Genomic DNA, 21,940 nt, shown 5'->3' with positions numbered 1-21,940 from the left:
TAAAGAAAGAACCTACAGACCCAGAGAAGATATTTATAAACCACATATCCAACAAAGGACTAGTATCTAAGATATACAAAGCAACTTCAAAACTCAACAGTGAAGAACCAAGCAATCTAATTAGAAAATGGGCAAGAGACATACCCATTCACCAAAAAGGATATACAGATGGCAAATAAGCACCTGGAAATATGTTCAATGTCATTACCAATAGGGAAATCCAAATAAAATGAGTTGTTACTACACCTGTATTAGATGACTTAAAATAAAAATAGTGGTAATCCTAAATGCTAGTGAGGATGCAGAGAAAGTAATTGCATGTTCAGTTTTATTTATTTATTTATTTATTTTTAAAATTTTTATTTATTTATGATAGTCACACACACACACAGAGAGAGAGAGAGAGAGAGGCAGAGACACAGGCAGAGGGAGAAGCAGGCTCCATGCACTGGGAGCCTGATGTGGGATTCGATCCCGGGTCTCCAGGATAGCACCCTGGGCCAAAGGCAGGCGCCAAACCGCTGCGCCACCCAGGGATCCCTGCATGTTCAGTTTTATAAGGAACTGCCAAACTATTTTCCAGAGTCATTGTTACAGTTTACATTCTCACCAGCAATACATGAATGATTCGTCGTATGATCCAGCATTTATCCTAGAGAAATGGAAACTTCGGTTCATACAAAAACCATACATGAATATTCAAAGCACCTTTATTCATAATAGCTAAGAACCAGAAACAGCCCAGATGTTCTATGACAGGTGAATGGTTAAACACTAACTGTGGTTAGTCCATACTGTGGAACACTACTCAGCAATCAAAAGGACTGGAGTATTGATACGTTCAACACCTTGAGTGAATCTCAGAGGCATTATGATGAATAATAAAAGCCAATCCTAAAAGGTCACATACTGCTTGATTCCATTTTTATAGCATTCTTGAAATGACAAAATTATAGAAATGAAAAACAAATTAGTGGTTGCCCTGGGTTAGGAACAGGGCATGAGCGGAAGAAGTAGAAATGAATATAATAGGTCAGCATTCCTTGAGGTGATGGAACTTTCCTACATCCTATGATTGATACACAACCTACACACTGATAACATTACATACGACTAAATACATGCTTAAGTACATGTAAAACTAGGGAAATATGAGTAAGATTGGTAGATTATATTAATATCAATTTCCTGGTCATGGTTTTCTTTTCTTTTTTTTTTTTTTTTTTTTTCTGGTCATGGTTTTCTACTGGAGAGGGGAGACTTGAAGGAAGAGGATGATTGGCAAAAACAAAACAAAACAAAACAAAAAACACATTAGTGGGGCAGTAGTGAAAAAAAGTCGAGAAATACTGTGTTAAACCAATCTTGCATTCACTGGATAAGTCCAATTTTGTCATGATGTAATTTTCCTTTTCATCAAGCTCTAGATTCTCTTTGATAACAATTTATTTGGGATTCTTGTATCTATGTCCATGATTGAAGTTGACCTGCATTTTGGAGAATATATGTATAAATCAGATACACTTTGTCAGGGTTTGATGTCAGGAAATGCTAACCTCACAAAACAAGGTGATGAGTGGTCTCTCTTTTTTGTACTCTGAAAGATCGAAATTTTTTTTTTCTTGAAAGTTTGATAGAACTTTTCAGTAAAACCACCGGACCTGACATTTCCTTATGACAGTTTAAGGATTGATTCACTTTACTTGATGATTATTGGACAAGTTAGATTTTTAACTTTCTTCTTGAATCAGTTTCGAAGTTATAATTTCCTAGAACTTCTACAGTTTAATCTTTTTTCAAATGTATTGGTGTAAAGACTTTCATTATTTCTCCTCATTGCCTTCTAAATGTATATGGCATTTGTAATTATGTATCTTTTTTCATTAGTGCTTTTTTTCTTGATTTTTCTTGACAATTTTTCAATTCTATTACAAAGTCATCTTAAAGAATTTTTTAATCTATGTACTTTTTAATTTTAATAACTTCTGCTTTTATGTTTATTATTTCCTTTCTAATATTCTTTATTTTGCAGCTCCTTTTGTAACTTGGTAAGTTGGAAGCTTATTGCATTAAATTTCAGTTCTTTTTTAATATAAGCAATACCACTGTCCCTGATGGTACTGCTTACTTGCATTCTTAAAGTTTTCACATATACTATTTTCATTATTGTTGTTATGAATATTTTCTAATATTCATTAATTTTTCTTCTTTGACCAACAGATCATTTGAAAGTATGTTTCTTAGTTTCTAAATTTTTCGAATTGTCTTCTATCTAGTTTATTTTTTTATTTTTTATTTTTTTTGTCTTCTATCTAGTTTAGATAAATAGATGCTAGTTATATCTAGGTAAGTGGTTTGGATGACTAGAGACTTCATTGTATTGTGATCAGTGTTCATGGTCTGTTTGATACTTGTTTTTGTTATTTGTTAAAACCTGCTTTTTGGGCAGCCTGGGTAGCTCAGCAGTTTAGCGCCTCCTTCAGCCCAGGGCCTGATCCTTAGAGGCCTGAGATTGAGTCCCACATCAGGCTCCCTGCATGAAGCCTGCTTCTCCCTCTGCCTGTGTCTCTGCCTCTCTCTCTCTCTCTGTCTCATGAATAAATGAATAAAATCTTAAAAAAAAAATACCTGCTTTATATCATAGCATGTGGTCAATTGCCATAAGAGTTCTAGATGTGGGTTATGAAGAATATGTATTCTTCATCTGTTGGTCCATGTATGACCATTAGATCAGCTTGTGCATTTGTAGTTTATATCTTGTTTCCTTGCTGACTTTTCTCCCTGATTGATCTATCAATTATGAGAGAAGTGTATTTTAAAACCTCCCATTATGGTGAACATTTCTTGCTTTCTGAAGTTCTGTCAGTTTTTGTATTAATAATTGTGAGACTAAGTTATTAAATATATGCCAATTTAGAATTATTATCATATATTTCTGATGAATTAAAATATGTAATTTTGTTGTGATCCTTCCTAGTTAGTGCTTTTTGCTTTAAAGTCTATAGGCTGGGCAGCCCGGGTGGCTCAGCGGTTTGGCACCGCCTTCAGCCCAGGGCCTGATCCTGGAGACCTGGGATCGAGTCCTGCATCAGGCTCCCTGCATGGAGCCTGCTTCTCCCACTGCCTGTGTCTCTGCCTCTCTCTCTCTCTCTCTCTCTCTCTGTGTCATGAATAAATAAATAAAATCTTAAAAAAAAAATAAAGTCTATAGGCTACAATATATCAGGTTTCTTTTCATTAATATTTTGTCTTGTATAGCTTTCTCATCCCTTTACTTTCATCTTTGACAAATCCTTGTATTTTACATTTGGCTTTTATGAACAGCATATTGGATTTCATTTGTTTATTATAGGTTGATAGTCTTTTACCTTTAACTGGAACTTTTAGTCCATTTACATTTATTATCAAGGACTGATACAGTTTATTTCTATAATCTTATGTTTCTTTTTCTCATTTTTCTTTCCTTTAGATTAACTGTAGTTTTTGTTTGTCTAAATTATTTTTATTATTCCCTTGATCTCTGAAGATCTTCTCACTGAGTATATAATCCTATTTAACAGTTATATTTTCTGTTAGCTCATTGGAGTGTTCATTTGGCTTCTCTTATTGAGAAGGTGGTACTCAGTCTAATAATCATTCCTTTGAAATTAATCTTACTTAAGGTCTTCTGTCTTTGGTTTTGTATAGTTTTGTCTACTTGGACAGTTATTTTTGGTTACCCTGCTTGAGATACCGTGGGATTTCTAATCTGACAAACAAAATCTTTCATAAATCTGGGAAATTCTCAGCCAGAGTTTTTTTTTTTTTTTTTTTTTTTTTTAATTTTGTTTTAAATACTGCCTCTCAGTCTCTCACTTTTCTCCTTGGGAACTCAGGTTATATAAATACCTACAAGACCTTCCCACTCTGTCTCCAATGTGTTTTTTTTTTTTTTTTTTCCAATGTGTTTTAAAGATTTTATTTTTAAGTAAGCTCTATACTCAGCATGGGGTTCAAACTTTACAACCCTGAGATCAAGAGTTGCATGTCTATGGATTGAGGCAGCCAGGGACTGCTCCCATGTGTTTTAATCTATCTTTCATGGTTTTATCTTTGTTTTTCTATGCTGTCTGGACAATTTTATATTTACAGGAAGTAGTATGTTTCTTCTCCAGAAGCTGATTTTTGTCTATGTGTTCTTTTCTAATATTTTCATTTTTCTTTCTTCTTTTCTTGTTTCCACAAACATAGTAAACAACTTACATTTTCTGCTTAATAATTCTAGTGTCTGAATTCTTTGCAGGTCTGATTCTGTTTGCTCCCCTGCCAGCCTTCCTGGCTATCTGGATTGTGATTATGGCAACTTAATTTCTTATATATTTCATGATTTATTTTATTTATTTATTTGTTTGTTTATTTTTACCATGTGGAACTGAGGAACATTCTATCTGGGAAGGCTGGCTTTGAGGTATCTTCCTCCAGAAAGGATTAGTATTTGCTTTTCCCAGGTCCCGGGGGCCACTACCAACCTAGGAATACTTCATCTGTGTTCTCAGACTGGAAAGTTTTCAGACCACACAAGTAGTTTTAGCTGTAAGCCCCTATGTGGGACACCTTATAGTTATAAATTCTCAGGAGATTTCTTTTCTTTGCTCTGTACCCAGGCTTAAGGCAGACAATTTTCTTTGCTATCCTTAGCTTGGGGGTGGGGTTTATTCCTAATTTACCTTTTAAGTGATCCCTTTGGATATTCAGGCTTCATGCATCACATGTTCTGTTAGATTTCCCATCTTGAGGTAGCCCTAGGTTTCCCTCCCCCTTTTGCCTTTTTTACAAGACATTTAAAAACCTCAAACTCAAGAGTCTTTCTGGTTTGCTCAAAAGCCTCAGAGTCTGAAAATCAGGTTGTGTGCTCTGTTTACCATTCTGGGTTGCAACTTGAACTTGGTCTCTGATAATTCTTTACTTTCTTGCTCACCCTGGAATGTATTTTAAATAATGTTATTACATTTTACCTAATATTTTAATTTTGTTTTCCCAGTGTTTAAAGTGTCTAATCCATTATACTGTAGGTAATAGCAGTCCTATAAAAAGGCTTTACAAATTCAGCTTTGCTTTTGGCTTTTTGGTTGTTTATTTTACTTTTTCTTCTTTAGCCTTTTGAGTTTTATAGGTACAAGTTTAGTCTTCACTGTCTATACTTAGCATCGAGTGTTATGAGTGATTTCTAGTGCTTCTATTGACATAACCAGTAAATATTTGTTGAGCATCTATTTACACCAAGCATTATTCTAGGAATGGGGGTGCATAGAAGTCAACAAAATGGACCGAAATCCCTGCCTTCCCCCAAGGGGCTTGAATTCTAGCGGGGATATATAGTACATTATGTAGCAATAACGCTAAGGAGAAATGAAGCAGAGGAGGAACTTTGCATCTTTGGAGAGAACAGCCTCAGGATACTTTACTGAAAGGGTAACGTTTTTAGCTAAAACAGCAGGGGTGAGCTGTGAGCACTCTAGAAAGAGAAGATCTGTATGTCTTATCAATTTCTAAGAGAATACAGAATGAAAATTTTCTGTGGTTTCATATTTGTTCCATGTCACATATATTGCTTATTCTTTTCCCTTAATTTTCTTTTAACCCAAATTTTGCTAAAGCCAACTCTACAATTTTGGTTCTCCAGCTAGGAGAACTAACACTTTTTTTTTTTTTTAAAGATTCCACCTATTTTATTTATTTCTGAGGGAAGGAGGAGGAGCAGAGAGAGAAGGACAAGCAGACTCTGTGCCTAGCAGCGGGCCCGACACGGCTCAATCCCAGGGCCCTGAGATCATGACCTGGGCAGCAATTGAACACTCAACTGATGAGCCACCCAGGCACCCCCGAGAACTGACCCTTCTTGAACAAGCTACTTAACCTCCAGTGTCAGTTTTCCCTTGTGTCAAATAAGACCACTGCCTGTCTCTTAGGATTAATGGTGAAATGAGGTAACATTTGTAAAAGTGTTTGAATTTCATGAGGACTCAAGAAATGCTAGTTCTTTCTCTTCTATTCTTCCTTCCCTATCCACACTCCTTTCAGCACTTGTTTTTAGTACTTCTCAATAAATTTGTAATAAGCTCCTTATGCAACACCATGGAGAAACCATGTGGCAGGTTATTAACTGAAGACAAATGAGGAACATTAGAAAACTTCATTTAAAAAAAGAAACTTTCCAAAGTGGTTTCGAAAGGCTGAGTTTGATGGTCAGGGTTCAGGGGAGAAAGTCAGGGCCTGTGCATTTTCCCCTGGAAGTTCTTATTTACTGTATCCTAGATCAGCAGCTCCAGGAAATCTCAATTTGTGTATGTAGCAGCCCACAGACTCTCCATTTATAGTCAACTCAAGCAGGGGGCAAGTCACATTCCTAGGCAAACATTTATATACTCACCTATACCCTCTTTCTGATTTTGCAGTGTAATTTGATGAGTTTTCTTGTGATTGTTGGCATGCCACTAAAAATGGAGGCAGGGTAAGGGTGAAACTGTAGGATTCATGAAGTTTTGGTTTGGATGAAGTGGAAATCGCAGTTTAGAAATAGAAGTAGAGCTGAAAATCACTACTTTTCGTTAGATTTTCTTCCATTTGAACGTCGTGAAACCCCTTTTTTTGTGGCACTGGTTTTAATACTGACTCCCCGTGAGCTCTCAGTGATTTTTCCCTGTCTGTCGTAAGTGATATTTCCATCATTTCCTTGCCTTGCATGGCTGTTGAGATTTCATAGGATCTGAGCACCATCAAGATAAGACAAGCACTAAAGATAAAGAGAGCACAACTATTTATATGACATGCTTTTGTTTTTGGTCTGTCCCCAGCCCTGTCACTGACCATGCCCTGCTGGACGTGCCCTTCCTTCGACTCCCTGAGGAGATGCCCTCTGACCTCTGAGAGCAGCTGGACCACACATTCTGAAGACACCAGTAGTCCTAGTTTTGATCCCTCATACACAGACCTGCAGCTCATCAGTACTGAGGAGCAGATGAGTGGAAAGGCTTCCCAGGCTGACTCAACCGGTAAGATGGAGCCCAGAAAGCTTGCATATCACTTTTGGTGACCTGTTGCCACTCTTAAAATCTCTGCTGCCAGCTTTGTTCACAGAATGAGTTCAGGTGTGGTAGTCAAAAATTAGAATATAGAGTGGTTCAATATTGCATTAGGAAAGAACACATAAAAAAAAAAAGGAAAGAACACGTACACAGATGGACGGGTTGGTTGGCAGGGTGTTAATATTGGGAAACCATTTGATATTATATCTTAATGTGCTGTTTTCTATTCAGTACAAATACTGTTCCTTGTCAATTTGCTTTTTCCTTGGATGACTGAACTATACATAATATGCACAAGGCTGAATCTTTCATTCACTTACCTGTGCACCTTCCCTTTTTAGCAAGAGGGAGGTAGATTTAAGCAAAGAAAAAGCAAATGTTATATGAAGCAGAATGAGAGTCAGGACTCAGCCACTGTGTCCAGACTACAGATCTTTTGGCAGTTATGTTTATTCTGTTGTGCTTGATTCGAGCTATGTGTCAGTCTGAAACATCCCCTGGTCTCCTTCATTAAATTTTTAGTATGTGTAAGAAGGAGGCTGCCTGGCTTTGCACGTAGACTACGGGCCTGCTAACAAGCACTGTACGGGGTTAGATTTAGGATGGCATTGGATAGTGTGTTCTTGGGGTTTTGTTTATTTGGCCCAAGGGATTATTTTCCTTTGAAAGTGATAGAGTTACAGATAATTGCTCTGTGGATGAATGTGCCAGGAGTGTCCAGCAATATTTGTTTTTCTTTCTCAAAAACATTGTTTAGGAATTTGTCTCAGGATCGTTTTTCATATTTGGGTAACATTTGCTATTTTGCTGTGTGTTATTGGAGGGGTCTACACATAGAGAAGGGGATTTCTTGCAGAGTAACAGGTTCAGACAGGATTTGGGTTGGTATTTGATAATACTGCAAAAAATCCTAGTTTATCACAGTCTCTCTTCACAAGCCTCAGTTCCTTATAGCATTTTGTTTTCACACACTCTCCATTCTGGTTACTTTCTGTGGCTTATGATCATGGTCAGTGGCTGAAATGTGCCCATACAATCCCATCTCCACTGTGGGGAGCATTTCATGGTGGGAGGGCACCATCAGAAGCCAAGGCAGTTAGGAATGGACTCACCGTCTTCTTCCCTCTCCTCATTCTCAAGCACCTTTCCCGGCCCTTCCGTGGGGGATGCATGTAACACACTGGTTAGGAGCATGCAGGCTCGGGTTAGACTGCTCAGATCCTCAGTCTTCCATTTAGCTGTGTGACTTTGGGCAAGATCCTTAATATCTTTGTAACTCAGTTTTCTCACCTGGGAAGTGGAGATAACAACCTACCAAGTTGTTGTCAGTTCCAAGTGAGGCAGTTTATGTAGAACAACTTACACGATGCCAGACACAGGATCTGCGTGGTTGTGGTTTCTTCCCTCTCCCGCCCTGGGGTTCATATTGCTTGAGAGAGTTGTAGGTGGGCTCCTCACTGTGAAAAAGTCAGGATCTCTAGGCTCAGCCTTTTTTTTCCCCATGACCTCTCTACTTAGATGAAAATTGCTCCAATTTCTAGAGGTTCCAGTGATGAACATCAGAGTCCTACTCTGAGCTGGACATGGTTAATCTGTCTCCAATGCTTATAATTATTTTCAGTAATTTCCTGAAGCCATACTAACAGTATTACATTTCCCAGTGAGTAAATCTCTTCCCTCATTGTTTTTGGTCAGGGTCCTGGCAGGAGGCAAATGGCATCTTCAAAAAGGTTTATCAGAAGAGGGTTTAATGAAAGGACTACTTACAGAGGCAGCACGAGCTAGAATCATGGAAGAGGCACTGCCTGACAGGTGCTGTGTCTATAGGAAGGATAGAAATTTGGCAAAGTGGGGAGTGAGGGGAGAATGAGTGCCCAGATCTTGTGCTAGTGTTTCCCACTGGCAGATCCCAGCTGACAGTCAAAGGACACGGGGCCCTGGTAAGGCAACCCACTGAGGTCAGCCCACAGGCCATAGAGCTGGTGGAGAAGAAGGGGAGAATGGATTTGGGGTGAGGGTAGGGATGAAGCAAATGGAGAATAGCCAACACACTTTCGTCTCCACCAGGACCTCAATGGCCTGTAGCCCAGGGTGTCTCTGGACAAGCAGAGGTAAGACTAGGACTGTGGAACAATGAGTGATGCTTGTAGTTCTCTCCTTCAGTAGGACACAGTTCTGTAGCTACGGGAGGCTAGAGGTGTGGCCTTTTGGCAACCGTCCTTTTTTACAGAAGTAATAATAATCACAGCCAGCACTTTCTGAGGGTGTGCTATGTGCCAGTAAATGATGTGTATCATCTCTGGCCTTTACAACAATCCTGTATGACAGGTATCTCTCTCCCCATCTCCTAGTTGATCCTGCCTGGAAGGTTAAGATGCTTGTCTCAGACAATATCACTAAGAAATGGATGAATGTAGATTTCAACCAAAGTTCCAAAGCCTTTTCTCATGATTCCCAAACCTGGAGGTGCCCCCAGAGTCATCATGTTTATCATTTTCCTGCCTTACCTTCCAGACCTTCTGTACAGATAGGTGTAGAGGATGCATATAATTATATACACATATTTTGCCACCGAGTTTATGTTTTTTAAAGATTTATTTATTTATTTTGAGAGAGAGAGAAAGCACGCATACACGAGAGGCAGAGGGAGAGAATCTTCAAGCAGACTCCCTGCTGAGTGTGGAGCCTGACTCACCACCCATGAGATCATGACCTGAGCTGAAGCCAAGAGGCAGACGCTTAACTGACAGAGCCACCCAGACACCCCGACCATGGGGTTCATTTCTGACATAAATAGAATCAAAAGGTTTTTAAATAAGGTATATTGTAAGTGGAATATGAGGAATAAGTTCATGTTTAGCAGATACGAATGCTTCTAGAGGACTCCTGTGTGCCTACAGTATTGTGTGATGTAAACAAGTTTCTGGACACTCCACTCTGTAAAGAAAACTCCTTATTTTTAAGTAATCAGACAAAGGCCCAGGTTGGCCCAGAGGAATGCCTCCATCTCCTTCCCACCTCACCTCCACCCACTCTTCCAGGCCTGGAAGTGGCAAGTGGCATGCCTTGGGGCCCTGCAAAAATGAGAGTGAGGTGAATGGCCCAGGCTGTGTGAACAGTGTCTGGATGCAGCTTCAGATACAGAAACGCCATGAGCCTCTTTCTGAACATCTTGACTATGTAGTTAAGGCGGAATTCTGGCTTTGAAAAGCCTCTAACTCATCCTGGACAAGGAAAAAAGAAAAAAAAAGCTTAGGAGAATGATCAATTATTTCTAAACTTGTGGCATTTATTTTTTATTTCAGTGGTAGGGAATTTATAAATGCTTTCATTTGAGCTAGTGAGAGCTTCAAAGCAATCTAGACACCCTTGAAAGCCGCCCAGTCAGGTGGCTGCCTGTCTACCACCTGGCACCAGGCTGTGCCAGTGGCCTACCTCCTGGAAGGGTCTGCCTGGAGGCTGGATGATTCAGTCAGGGTAAACTAAATCCTCATGAGGGTATGGGGCGGAGTCTGGTCTGTCTCTCTCTCTGGGCATGTCCTTTCCCTGGGACCACCATTCCTCATCTGTGAACTTGGGCTGAGTACCCCTCCCAGACTGGGCGACAGGATGTGTGTGAGGGTGCTTCATGCAGTGCAAAGTGCGGCAGGAATTTTTAAAAAATCCTAATTTGATAGCTCTGGGCCTCATTTCCCTTTGACATGGGAAATAAGGATAATCACTGGGCCAAAGAGGACGCTAAACCATACACCTGAGAAGGGTTTTACGTTTTTTGGAAGCGAGCCATGGGGACACGCAGAGAGGTGCTGCGGGAAAAGTTCAGTGTGGGTGCTTTGTGTAGTAAGGGCTTGAGGGGCCTGGGGAGGAGCTGCCTCGGGGAGACTTTTGGTGTTTATCCCCCCCCTACCCCACACCTTTTAGCCTTGCAGAGGGAGGTGGAAGGTGAAGAATGGCAGCCTTCATCAGGAGCTCCAGCTGGCCTGGGCTTTCCCTGGAGGCACGCTGTGCGAGCATGTGGCTGGGGCAGAAGCTGTGATTCACTGCCTGCGTGCAGAGGGTTATGGGGGCCCGGGCCCAGCCTGTTTACCTTGGCCTTGTTGCTCTGCACTGGGTTGTGGCAAGCCGCAGACTCCTCCCTGTCATCTGCGGCAGGACTTCTGCAGAGATTTGGCAGTCCTGATCCCCAGCATATTTGTGGGAGGGAAGGACTCTGTGATCATCCCACACTTTCTTCTCCTTTTCTCACCAAGGGAGTAAATTAGGAGGAGGAAGGCAAACAAATCCCCTCACCCTGGTCACATCACAGATGGTATGGGGCAGTGCTGGAGAGCCTGTTGGTATTTGCTCTGGGATTCAGCTCTCCAGAGCACATGGCAGGAGAACTGGGAACAGGCAAGATCTTTAATAACACGTGTTTCCTCTCTCATCCCTTCCTCCCCCAGGGGCCCCCTTTCCCTGAACGACAGGCATCCCCTGTCATCTTCACCAGACAGCATAGCTCTGTAACACCACTAGTTTTACATGGGATGATAAACAGGAAGAGTATCGAGGGAGTAAAAATAAGCCTCTGAAAGTCCATGGAAGCAGGAAAGGGAAAACACAGAAATGTTTGCAGGAGCACAAGCTGTTGTTAAGTGGTGGGCTTCCATTTTGGTTTTCTTTTACATACAAGATAAGTGGAGAGTTTAAGTGTAGGATTAACATGCTCAGGCATACGTGTACACCGAGGAATGTCAAGCCTGGGTGAAACACATAGCAGGTGTTTAATAATTGTTTGTTGAATGGATTCTTGAATGAAAGGAGTGAGACTGCAAGGGGTGGGGGAGAGTCATGTGCATCCCAGATATCTGAGTCCCATTTGGGTTTTTTTTTTTTTTTTAAGATTTTATTTATTTATTCACAAGAGACACAGAGAGGGAGGCCGAGACAGGCAGAGGGAAAAGCAGGCTCCCTGCAGGGATCTGGAGGCAGGACTTGATTCCAGCACTCCGGGATCATGACCTGAGCCAAAGGCAGATGCTCAACCACTGAGCTATCCAAGTATTCCCCCCCAAAATGGGTTTAAGAGCCCAGCCTTTTCCCCAAGTGTATCCCCTTTAGCAGTTCAAGAAAAACCAGGATGCCAGGGACCAATATGTTAGGTCATGCTGTGCCCCCTCTGTGGGAGATTCATAGTGAGTGTTAGATTATTAAAGACTTCAGAAAGTTCCGAAATTGGTGTGCCTGGGTGGCTCAGTCACTTAAGTGTCTGGCTTCAGCTCAGGTCATGATCTCAGGGTCTTGGAATCAAGCTTCCACATCAGGCTCCCTGCTCACTGGGAAGTCTTCTTTCTCTTTCTTTCTGTGATCTCTTGCTCTCTCTCAAAGAAATAAAATCTTTAGGAAAAAAAAAAGAAAGAAAAAAAGTTCTGAAATTGTGTGTGGGTATGTGTATGAATCATTCCTATGTATGCATAAATGCACATAATTTCTGTGTGTACATATACACATGTATATTTATGTACATATGAAAATACTTTAGCTTTCCATTAGCCCATACTACCTACCTACCTGGTCAGATCTCAATGTTCAGAAACCCAAACATACATAAACTGACAAATTTGACATGGGAGTTCATGCCATTGCTAAAGTGTTGGGAAACCAGAGAAACCAGAAAAAAAAAATTCGTTGAATTGGCCCAGATTTACAAAGTTAGCCTTATTGTGTCTCATGCTCTGCTACAACTCTTGTCCTTTTTTTTTTTTTTTTTTAAATTCTAGGTTCAGCAGACCCAAGGCTACATTTTGCCAGACTTTCTTTGTACTTAAACTCTCGTGGGCTTTAAAACAAATGTAGACCATATGTTCTTGATTCATTTACATTTAACTGATCACCGTAGAATTTTGCCACAGGAGTAGGATATCCCCAGGGATTTTGGACTCTTTTTATTTATTTATTTTTTTCCCCTCAGAAACAAGTGTTTATAGTAGGTAGAAAATGATGGACAATTTTTGGGACAAGAACTTTTTCAATGCTCAGGAAGTGTCTCTGGTCATTGTTAGTTAATGACGGCGGGGGAGCATCATCAGGGCTGCAAGACTATAAGATGTGACATGTTTCTCTATTGTTGGTTTTGTCTTGGTCCTCTGCAGCGGGTAGAGCACCAGACAGGAATCAGGGGCCCAGATTCCCAGTAAACGGTAATTATCATTGTGCATGATGGGGTCATAGTGGGGGGCTTTTGTTGTTCTCAAGACACATGCATAGTTCATGACTTTTTTTTTTTTTACCTTGAATATATTTTCTTGGAAGACAAGAATAAAGTGAATCTGTTTATAAAATTCTTTTGCCTAGCTACAAATTTCAGCAGTAGTCATCATCTTGCTACACAGTAGTCCCCTTTTCAAAATCAAAGAACAGTAGAACATTTTTAAAGGAACACATTATATCCTTTTCCTCTTTCATTAATATATATAAATCTGGCCTCATTTCTGTCCTTAGGGAGCTTCAGGATCCTTGATACTCTTATCTCCATTAAGCTGTGCATTTTGGAATTTAATCAGTGCTAAAAAAAACAAACAAAACCTCCAATGACTAGTTTCTTTTCTTTTTTTTTTAAAGGTTTTTTTTTAATTTTTTAATTAATTAATTAATTAATTAATTAATTAATGATAGTCACAGAGAGAGAAAGAGGCAGAGACACAGGCAGAGGGAGAAGCAGGCTCCATGCACCGGGAGCCCGATGTGGGACTCGATCCCGGGTCTCCAGGATTGCGCCCTGGGCCAAAGGCAGGCACCAAACTGCTGCGCCACCCAGGGATCCCCAATGACTAGTTTCTTTGAAAGTTTTTCCAGAGAGGTTCAGAAGTTTCTCAGAAACACAAATGTTTATTGAGTAAAGCTGGTAGTTTACCAGTTGTTATGAATACAAAAATGAGTAAGTTATATGATAACTGCCTACAAAGAACTGGTAATCTGCAAACAGATTTTTTGCCATTAAAAGGATTTTCACACAAGGGTGCCTGGATGGCTCAGTCAGTTAAGTGTTGGACTCTTGGTTTCAGCTTGGGTTGTGATCTCAGGGTCATAAGATCGAGCCCTGAGTCGGGATCTTTGCTCAGCCTGGAGTCTGCTTGAGATTCTTTGCCTGCCCTTCTCCCTCTATACCTTCCCCTGCTTGTGCACTCTCTCTCTCTCTCTCTCTCTCTCAAATAATTTTTTAAACAAAGATTTTCGTATATAATTTTAAAAATAGTTTCTATTTATAGAATATTATGTGCCAGGAATGTGCTACACACACACACACACACACACACACATCATCTCATTTAATCTTCACAATCAAAAGTAGATATTGCTACCCCCACTTTATGGATGCAGAAATAATAGCTAAAGAGGTTAAATGGCTTGGCTAAAGCCATGCAACTTAAAAGGTTAGTGTTGGGCTTCAGTCCAGCTCTCCCTTCTCTGCTCACCCACCTGGTGCCCAGAACCATGAGAGGTGGTGTTTATGACCTAGGAAGCTGTGCAAAGCCATTACAGAGAGCCCTTTGCAGACTGACTCCTGCCTCTTATGTGCTCCCAGGAGCTGAGTATGAACCTGCCCTGTCCACTCATCTTGTGGGCCAGGAATGACTTGTTCAGGGGTCCCACCTGACCAACGCCTTCTTGGAAGCAGGAACCACATCGTGATCATGTTAGATTCCCAGCACGCTGCCTGGCACATTGAAATTCTACAGTGGATCTTTGTGGAAGAAGTGAACTATCCTAGTATAGAGCTCCAAGACCGTTCTTCCCAAAGCTGTTCTCTGGTTACCAGGCCGAAGTATGTTTGCTGATTGAAAGGTGACTTCATGGTGGAAAGGAATGAAAAGAGAATAAGTAGGAGCAGCTAGTGTGGAAGGACACCTCTTTTCCTGTGTTTTCAGATGTTAGGCAACTCTCCATTTGTCTCATTTTGTTTTTCCTGTTCTGTTTAGGGGGTTACTATAACCTTTTGAATGTTTTTTAAAAATTGATGTGCATGGATGTGCGTGGGTATGGTGAGGGGCGCTCCCTAAGTTGGGGGTCTCAGATTCTCACCTACTGTATGTTTTCTGCATGTCCCTTCCCTAGTTAGCCCCCTCAAACACTGCAAAGATGGTGAAATGAGGAAGGCTTTTCTGTAGTAGCAAAATAGGTTCTTGGACTGTTAAACTAACTGTGTGGAGCAAAATCTGAGAAAGAGAGGTAGTGTTTAGATGCTGTGTTCCAAAGGGAGTCTGGGGGCTCAGTCAGTTGAGTCTGTTTTCAGCTCAGGTCATGATCCCAGGGTCCTGGGATGGAGCCCAGGTGCTCTGCTCAGTGGGGAGTCTGGCTCTCGCTCTCCCTCTGCCCCTGCCCCCACTCATGCACACACGCACACACTCTCATTCTCTCTCTCTGTCAAATAAAATCTTTAAAAAAAGATGCTATGTTCTAAATAGGGATTCTAAACTAGATATCGTGGGACTACTTAATTAAAAACTTGTGGCCTCCAACCAGAGATTCTGCAAGTCCCTTCTAGACTTGCTAAAGCACTAATCCTAAAGATGAGGTGACAGCTGAAATGCTTTTTATTGATTACCTTCTGTGGTGTTCTTTTTGGTCTTATGATCCTCCTTTTATAGATGAGGACACCAATGCCCAGAACTACATGTTAGTTAAGTGACAAAATTGAGATTGACACCCAGGCTTGTCAACATTCTATAGCTCTGCCTCTCTTATGGCTGAGCTCACTGGAAGAAGTACTTCATTCACGTCAACCAGTCCTATAGGGCAGAGTTTAAGATGTTGTGTTTCTTCAGTTCCAAACAGGTGATCAAAACTGGATCTTTGCAACCGTGTAGGATCCAGAGGGTCCATGAATTTGGATGATAGGTCTTTATTGTCTCTCACCTCTAGGGAAGTTAGTGAAATGAGCATTTCCATCAATTATGGATGCAGGCAACAAACAGCAGTGGTATTAGCAATACCTCCCACTTAATCATCAGCAGAAATCACAAGTGTTTCCATAGTACATTTAAGTTGCGACATATCACAAAGGATTGCTTATTTCATTGTTCCTTGGAAAGCATGGTAGGTATTAGTTGTATTACTGGTAGGGTTAACATGTTGCAGTAATTTAGGTAACATATCTGGTGGCCTGGTCTAGGGCACTGGATTAGGGTAGAAGAAATGGAACAAATGCAAAAGACATTGAATATTTAGAACAGATGGAAGGAATCCCAGTCATGCTGTTTCCCCCATTATGCTTCACAATGTTCCATTTCTATGTCTTTACTTACTCTTGCTTTTTACTCTGAATAACTCCTTTTTTCCCCCGCATATGACAAAATCCTACTGATTGTTTAAGATGAAATTCATGTGAGGTTTTCTCATGTGAAGTCCTTACTTTGTATCTTGTATGGTCCTAAAGCCTGGGCATTGCTGAGTGAACTACCTGGAGTGAGTTCTGTCCTGAGCTTTACTCCAGGCCACAGTCCCTGTTCCACCTCTTCTTTCTGGTCTTAGTGGTGTGGTTCTTTCATCTCCTGACCAAATTCAGGTCCTTGAGGCCAACAATGACATTTTCATTCTTGGATTGTCCCAACAGTCTGGCCTCTAGCACAAATGCCTGGAACATCCACCTGGAGGTGTGCAGGGGATGCTTTTAATCATATCTCTCTTTGCTATGTTGCATCTGCATGATACGCTTGCCTCTGACCTCAGAAAAAAAGAAAGGATGTTATCTCTCACTTTAAGTAGTTTTCCAGGTGAGGGATAAACATCACTGATTTAAAGTGCTTGTGTTGGCAGCCCAGGTGGCTCAGTGGTTTAGCGCCGCCTTCAGCCCAGGGCATGATCCTGGAATCCCGGGGTCGAGTCCCACGTCAGGCTCCCTGCACGGAGCCTGCTTCTCCCTCTGCCTGTGTCTCTTCCTCTCTCTCTCTCTCTCTCTCTCTCTCTTTCTCTGTGTCTCTCCTGAATAAATAAGTAAAATCTTAAAAAAAATAAATGAAGTGCTTGTGCAAATCACTCGACAGGCTTTGGAAAGAATTATGAGCTATGCTTTTTTCAGGTAATAAAACTCGAGCACAACGAAGTATCAGTGGACACAAAATGTTCAGACCATGGAGGCTGGTATGCCATGCCCTTTTCATGTGTTCACTGTCATTAATCCTGAAGCTTTCTGGAAATGGATGTCTTTGTATTTGTCTAGGCTTGTAATAATTGGTTTCTTTATCACAGACCTTAACAGAAGAACTTTAAGAGATTACTTAGTAAAATTTCTTCATTTTATGGGGGAGAAAGCCAAGGCCTAAGTATTAGCAGCAGGCCTTATAATTCCTTGTCCCTCACCTACCATTTGAATTATTATTTTTAAAAGATATTTATTTGAGAGAGTAAGCGGGTTGGGAGGTAGAGGCAGAGGGAGGGAGAGAGAGAACCCCAAGCAGACTCTTCTTTGAGCGCAGAGGACCTGAGCCAAAACCAAGTCAGATGCTTAACTGATTGAGCCACTCAGGTGCCCCCTTAAAAAGAGATTGGCCAGGTACAACTGGCTATTTTTTATTTCATTCCTCTCTGAACGTTTCATCTTATTTTTTTTTCTTTTTCCTGAATTAAACAATGGATCCTCTTTCATGAGGGTGCAGCTCACTCATGTAAAAGTTCAAAGCAGTGGAGCTAGTAGAGATAAAAGCCCTCAGATCCAAGGAACTGGTTTTGTTTTGGGTTTTTTTTTTTTCTTCTTAATAATTTTGGTATGAGACGTGACCATGGCAAGTCTTTTGACTTCCAAGCCAATGTGTTTTAGATCACACAACTCTTTTCTTGGTCCCGAAGTCTGGGTGGGACAAGGTCTGGGTCTTTGTGGTTCTCTTTGGGGGCTCTTCTGCAGTGAAGATGTGCTGAAGTGCTTCTCTCTTTACACATCTGTTCTCACCCACCTGACTTTACTGCAGGGGCATCTCTTCCTTCCATTTGCAAATTCCTCAGAGCTTAGAACAGCTCCTTATTAATGTTTTATTAACATAGGCTTTCTTGGAAAATGGGAGTTAGCTTTTCATGCTTGTTTCAAGGGAGAGAATGAATTCTCAGCTTAAGTGACGGAACAGATTATGGGTTAAGTGAGGAGACAGATGATGCTACTTCCTATAAAAGGGCAATTGCCTTAGGTAGAATTCACATCTGCCATGAGCCTCAAGAACAAATTCATGTCACCACCTTGTGGTTCATCTAGAAACAGAGAGAAGTGCTAAACACAAGGTTATAAACATCAACAAGATGTCAGCACTTCCCCCAAAATAAAATAAGATAAAAACTGAGAGAGAGGCAAACCAATAAGACATGCTAAACTCTAGGAAACAAACTGAGGGTTGCTGGAAGGGAGGGAAGAGGGGGGATGGGGTAACTGGGTGATGGGCATTAAGGAGAGGGCACATAATATAATGAGCACTGGGTGTTATATGCAAATGATGAATCACTAAATTCTATGTCTGAAACTAATTAAAAAAAAAAAAAAAAAAAAAAAGACGTTAGCCCTCCCCGGTGGCAGCACCAAGGGTTGCTCATGGGCTCTTTTGCTGTGAAATGGACAAATTTTTTTTTTTTAAAGTCTTATGTGGAGCACTATGTGTATTAGTTTACTAGGGCTGCCATAGCAAAGTACCATAGACTGGATGGCTTAAGCAACAGAAATTAATTTCCTCATAATTCCAGAGGCCAAAATTCCAAGATCAAGGCATCAACAGAGTTGGTTTCTTCTGAAGCCTCTGTCCTGTTTGTTCAATGTGGTATTATCTCTGAGTGTGTCTGTGTCCTGATCTCTTCTTTTAAGAATGGTCATACTGGTTTAGGGCCCACCCTTAAGACCGCATTTTAATTTAACTACCTTTTAAAAGACCCTATCTCCAAATAGAGTCACATACTGAGGTTCTAGGGGTTAAGATTTCAATATAGACATTTTGGGACACACAGTGCAGCCCATAACACTATGCAAACATGACTTAGAAGTCTTCTCCTTTCCCTATAGCAAGATACACAGATGGACACTATAAACCTGTCCTCTCTGGTCTTTGTGGGGCTACCATTAATTAGCAGGGCCACTTGCTATAGAAACTGGAGTTTGCATCTGATGCTCCACTTAGAGCTACATCTCTCAGCTGTAGTAAGGAAAAAGGAGTTGGTTATGCTTAATAAATCCCTCATGGGGTGCCTGGGAGGCTCATTTGGTTTGGCATACGACTCTTTAATTTTGGCTCAGGTCATGATTTTCAGGGTCATGGGATTGAGCTCAGTGCAGGTCTGCTTGAGACTCTCTCTCTCTCTCTCTCTCTTTCTATAAATAAAATCTTTTAAAAAAGCCATCCAGGGGCCCCTAAATAAAGTCTTTTAAAAAATTGCTCACTCACCTATTTCACCTGCTTATCTATGGAATGGCTCAGTGGGTCACCAAGGAGCAGTTTGTTCTTCTGGACTCATTGGCCTGCACGCCAGTTCAAAAGTAAATGTGTTAGTTCACAAAAGAAGAAATGCAAAGAAGTAATATGAAGAGATGATTGATCCCCATTCATACAGATTAAACAAGAATGTCGCCTTGATAGGATTTAAGTGATTGAAAGCATCTCATCTTGGGAGTGGAGAGTTGGGACTTTGCATGCCAGGAGTGTGGAAAGACCTTCCTAGCCCTTGGTGTCAGTTTATTTATTTATTTATTTATTTTAAAGATTTTATTTATTTATTCATGAGAAACACAGGGAGAGAGAGAGACGCAGAGACACAGCAGAGGGAGAAGCAGGCTCCATGCAGGGATCCTGACGTGAGACTCCGATCCCAGGTCTCCGGGATCACACGCCGGGCTGCAGGCGATGCTAAACCGCTGCGCCACCTGGGCTGCCCCTTGGTGTCAGTTTAAATGTCACACTCTGTAACTCTTAGTTTATCCCTAGGAAATAGCTAAGCATGTGCCTGGCTGTGCCATGCAGCACTGTTTACGTTAGTAAAAGCAAACAAAACCCAAATAGCCAGCCAAATAATCAAAGTGGGAGCACCTGTGTGGCTCAGTTGGCAGTGTACCTGCCTTCGGCTCAGGTCATGATCCTGGGGTTCTGGGATCGAGTCCCAGATCAGGGGGGGTTTGCTGCTCCTTCTACCCTTCTCCCCTGCTTGCAATCTCTCTCATGGTCTCTCACTCTCAAATAAATAAATACAATATTTTTTTAAAAAGCAAATAAAGTGGAATGCTATGCAGTCATGGAAAGTGTCTCAATTATATTGTTAATTGAAAAAGATGGGTTGGAGAATAGAATGTATAATCATTTTGCTATGTTGGCCTATATATAGTTGTTTGCTGTATTAGTGTGTGTACATACGTATAAGTGTGTGTGTGTGGGTGTGGGTGTATTTCTGTTTCTAAGTATATAGAAAAAAGTTTAATGAGATATATCCCAAACTGCTAATATTGGTTATTTCAGGGACTTTTCTTACTATGTTTATTTCTGTAGGATCTGAATTATGTATAATATTCATAGATCACTCTAAAAAATGAGAAAAAATAAGAACGAAAATATTTCCATTTAAAAGATTACATATGTTACTGGAGCTATTTAAATTTTTTTTATGATTTGTCTATTTGGGGGCAGGCTTATTTGTGGGGGGCTGTTGAGGGCTGGTCTCTTTGCTTTGGGGTTGAGGGTAGGGAGCTAGTATTTTAGATATTGCCGTCATGTACTTTTCACCAACATAATGTTAGTTGCTTATTCTTGGCAGGAGGTAGATATAATGTAATGGAAAGCTATAGTTCTCTGGGTTTGATAGACCAGAATCAAACACCATCTCTCCTACTCTCCTGTTCTGTGATATTCAGCAAATTATTTAATCACATTGACTTTTAGTTTTTCAACTACACAATGAAAATAATAATGGTAATACTGAGCTTGCAGGTTTGTTCTGAGGGTTAAATGAGACCAGGTACATGAAGTTCCTGGAAGATAATAAGGAGTGGCCATTATGAGATAGCAATATAATGTAGTTTTCAGAATTCCCCATGTTTAAGAGCGAAGATTCAGTCTGTGGGAAGAAAATTTCTTAAAGTTGTGAAAAAAACAGCTAAATCAAACCCCAAATAAGTTCTTCTTAATGTCCTTGGCTAGTTTTTATAAAATGCCTTTACAGAAAGGAGTTTTCTTTTATTCTTTTAGATCCCATTGACTGAAGGGTGGGCTCATTCAACATGCTTTTGTGCAACCACTTGGGTCTTTGGCTTTTTTTTTTTTTTTTTGGTAGAATTTAAATCAGGAAGAAAAGCCCCCCTCCCCCCAAGGGGTGGGAGGGAAGGTGGGGAGGAAGAGGGGGGTTAGGGAGCAATCACCAGGTTTACTTTCATGAGTTGTTCCCCCTGCCCCTTCAGGATTGGCTTGTTTGTACAAATTGGTTGCCTCAAGCAACACGTTATTAGTTTGAGCCAGAATGTATCCCGGGAGACTTACTGCTTTCCCTTTGCCAAGTAATTGTCCGTTTCCCCCAGAGGATGCTGGGATTGTGGGAGCATTTTCCACTTTGGCATATTTCAATCCAATTCCCCCCCCACTTCACTGCTCTTTGCAAGGCACTGTGTCATTTCACTGCATTCAGAAAGCAACCATTTGTGAGCTTTTAATGTTTTTTTCAACTCCTAGATTTTTTTCCTCCTCCCTTAAACACCTCAATACTGGTGTCAGATTATATTACTGGTCAAATATTCACTGTCTCTCTATGATGTAGTTCCCTGCCCACCTGCCCCCAGCAGGATGTTCCAGCAGGATGACATCACGCTTGGGCAGTGAAATGCAGGTGGAAGTGACACTTCCGGCATCGAGTTCTATATGCTTCCACCACCAATCCTTTTTCCTTTGTCA

At 40.9% G+C, this 21,940-nt stretch overlaps 1 protein-coding gene across 6 annotated transcripts in view; it reads left to right on the top strand.

Moving 5' to 3' along the window:
- STON2 (stonin 2) overlaps positions 1 to 21,940 on the top strand; it is a 169,007-nt gene that overhangs the window by 70,131 nt on the left and 76,936 nt on the right. For all 6 annotated transcript variants that reach the window (XM_077910243.1, XM_077910241.1, XM_077910240.1 and 3 more), the window contains one exon: positions 6,834 to 7,031. In XM_077910243.1, the coding sequence (XP_077766369.1) occupies positions 6,834 to 7,031 (198 nt within the window). The remainder of the gene's footprint in view (positions 1 to 6,833; positions 7,032 to 21,940) is intronic.

This window comes from Canis aureus, chromosome 9 (assembly GCF_053574225.1).
Source record: "Canis aureus isolate CA01 chromosome 9, VMU_Caureus_v.1.0, whole genome shotgun sequence".
Classification (NCBI taxonomy): Eukaryota; Metazoa; Chordata; class Mammalia; order Carnivora; family Canidae; genus Canis; species Canis aureus.
Note: the sequence above shows the minus strand (reverse complement) of the source record. Positions and strands in the feature narration are given on the sequence as shown.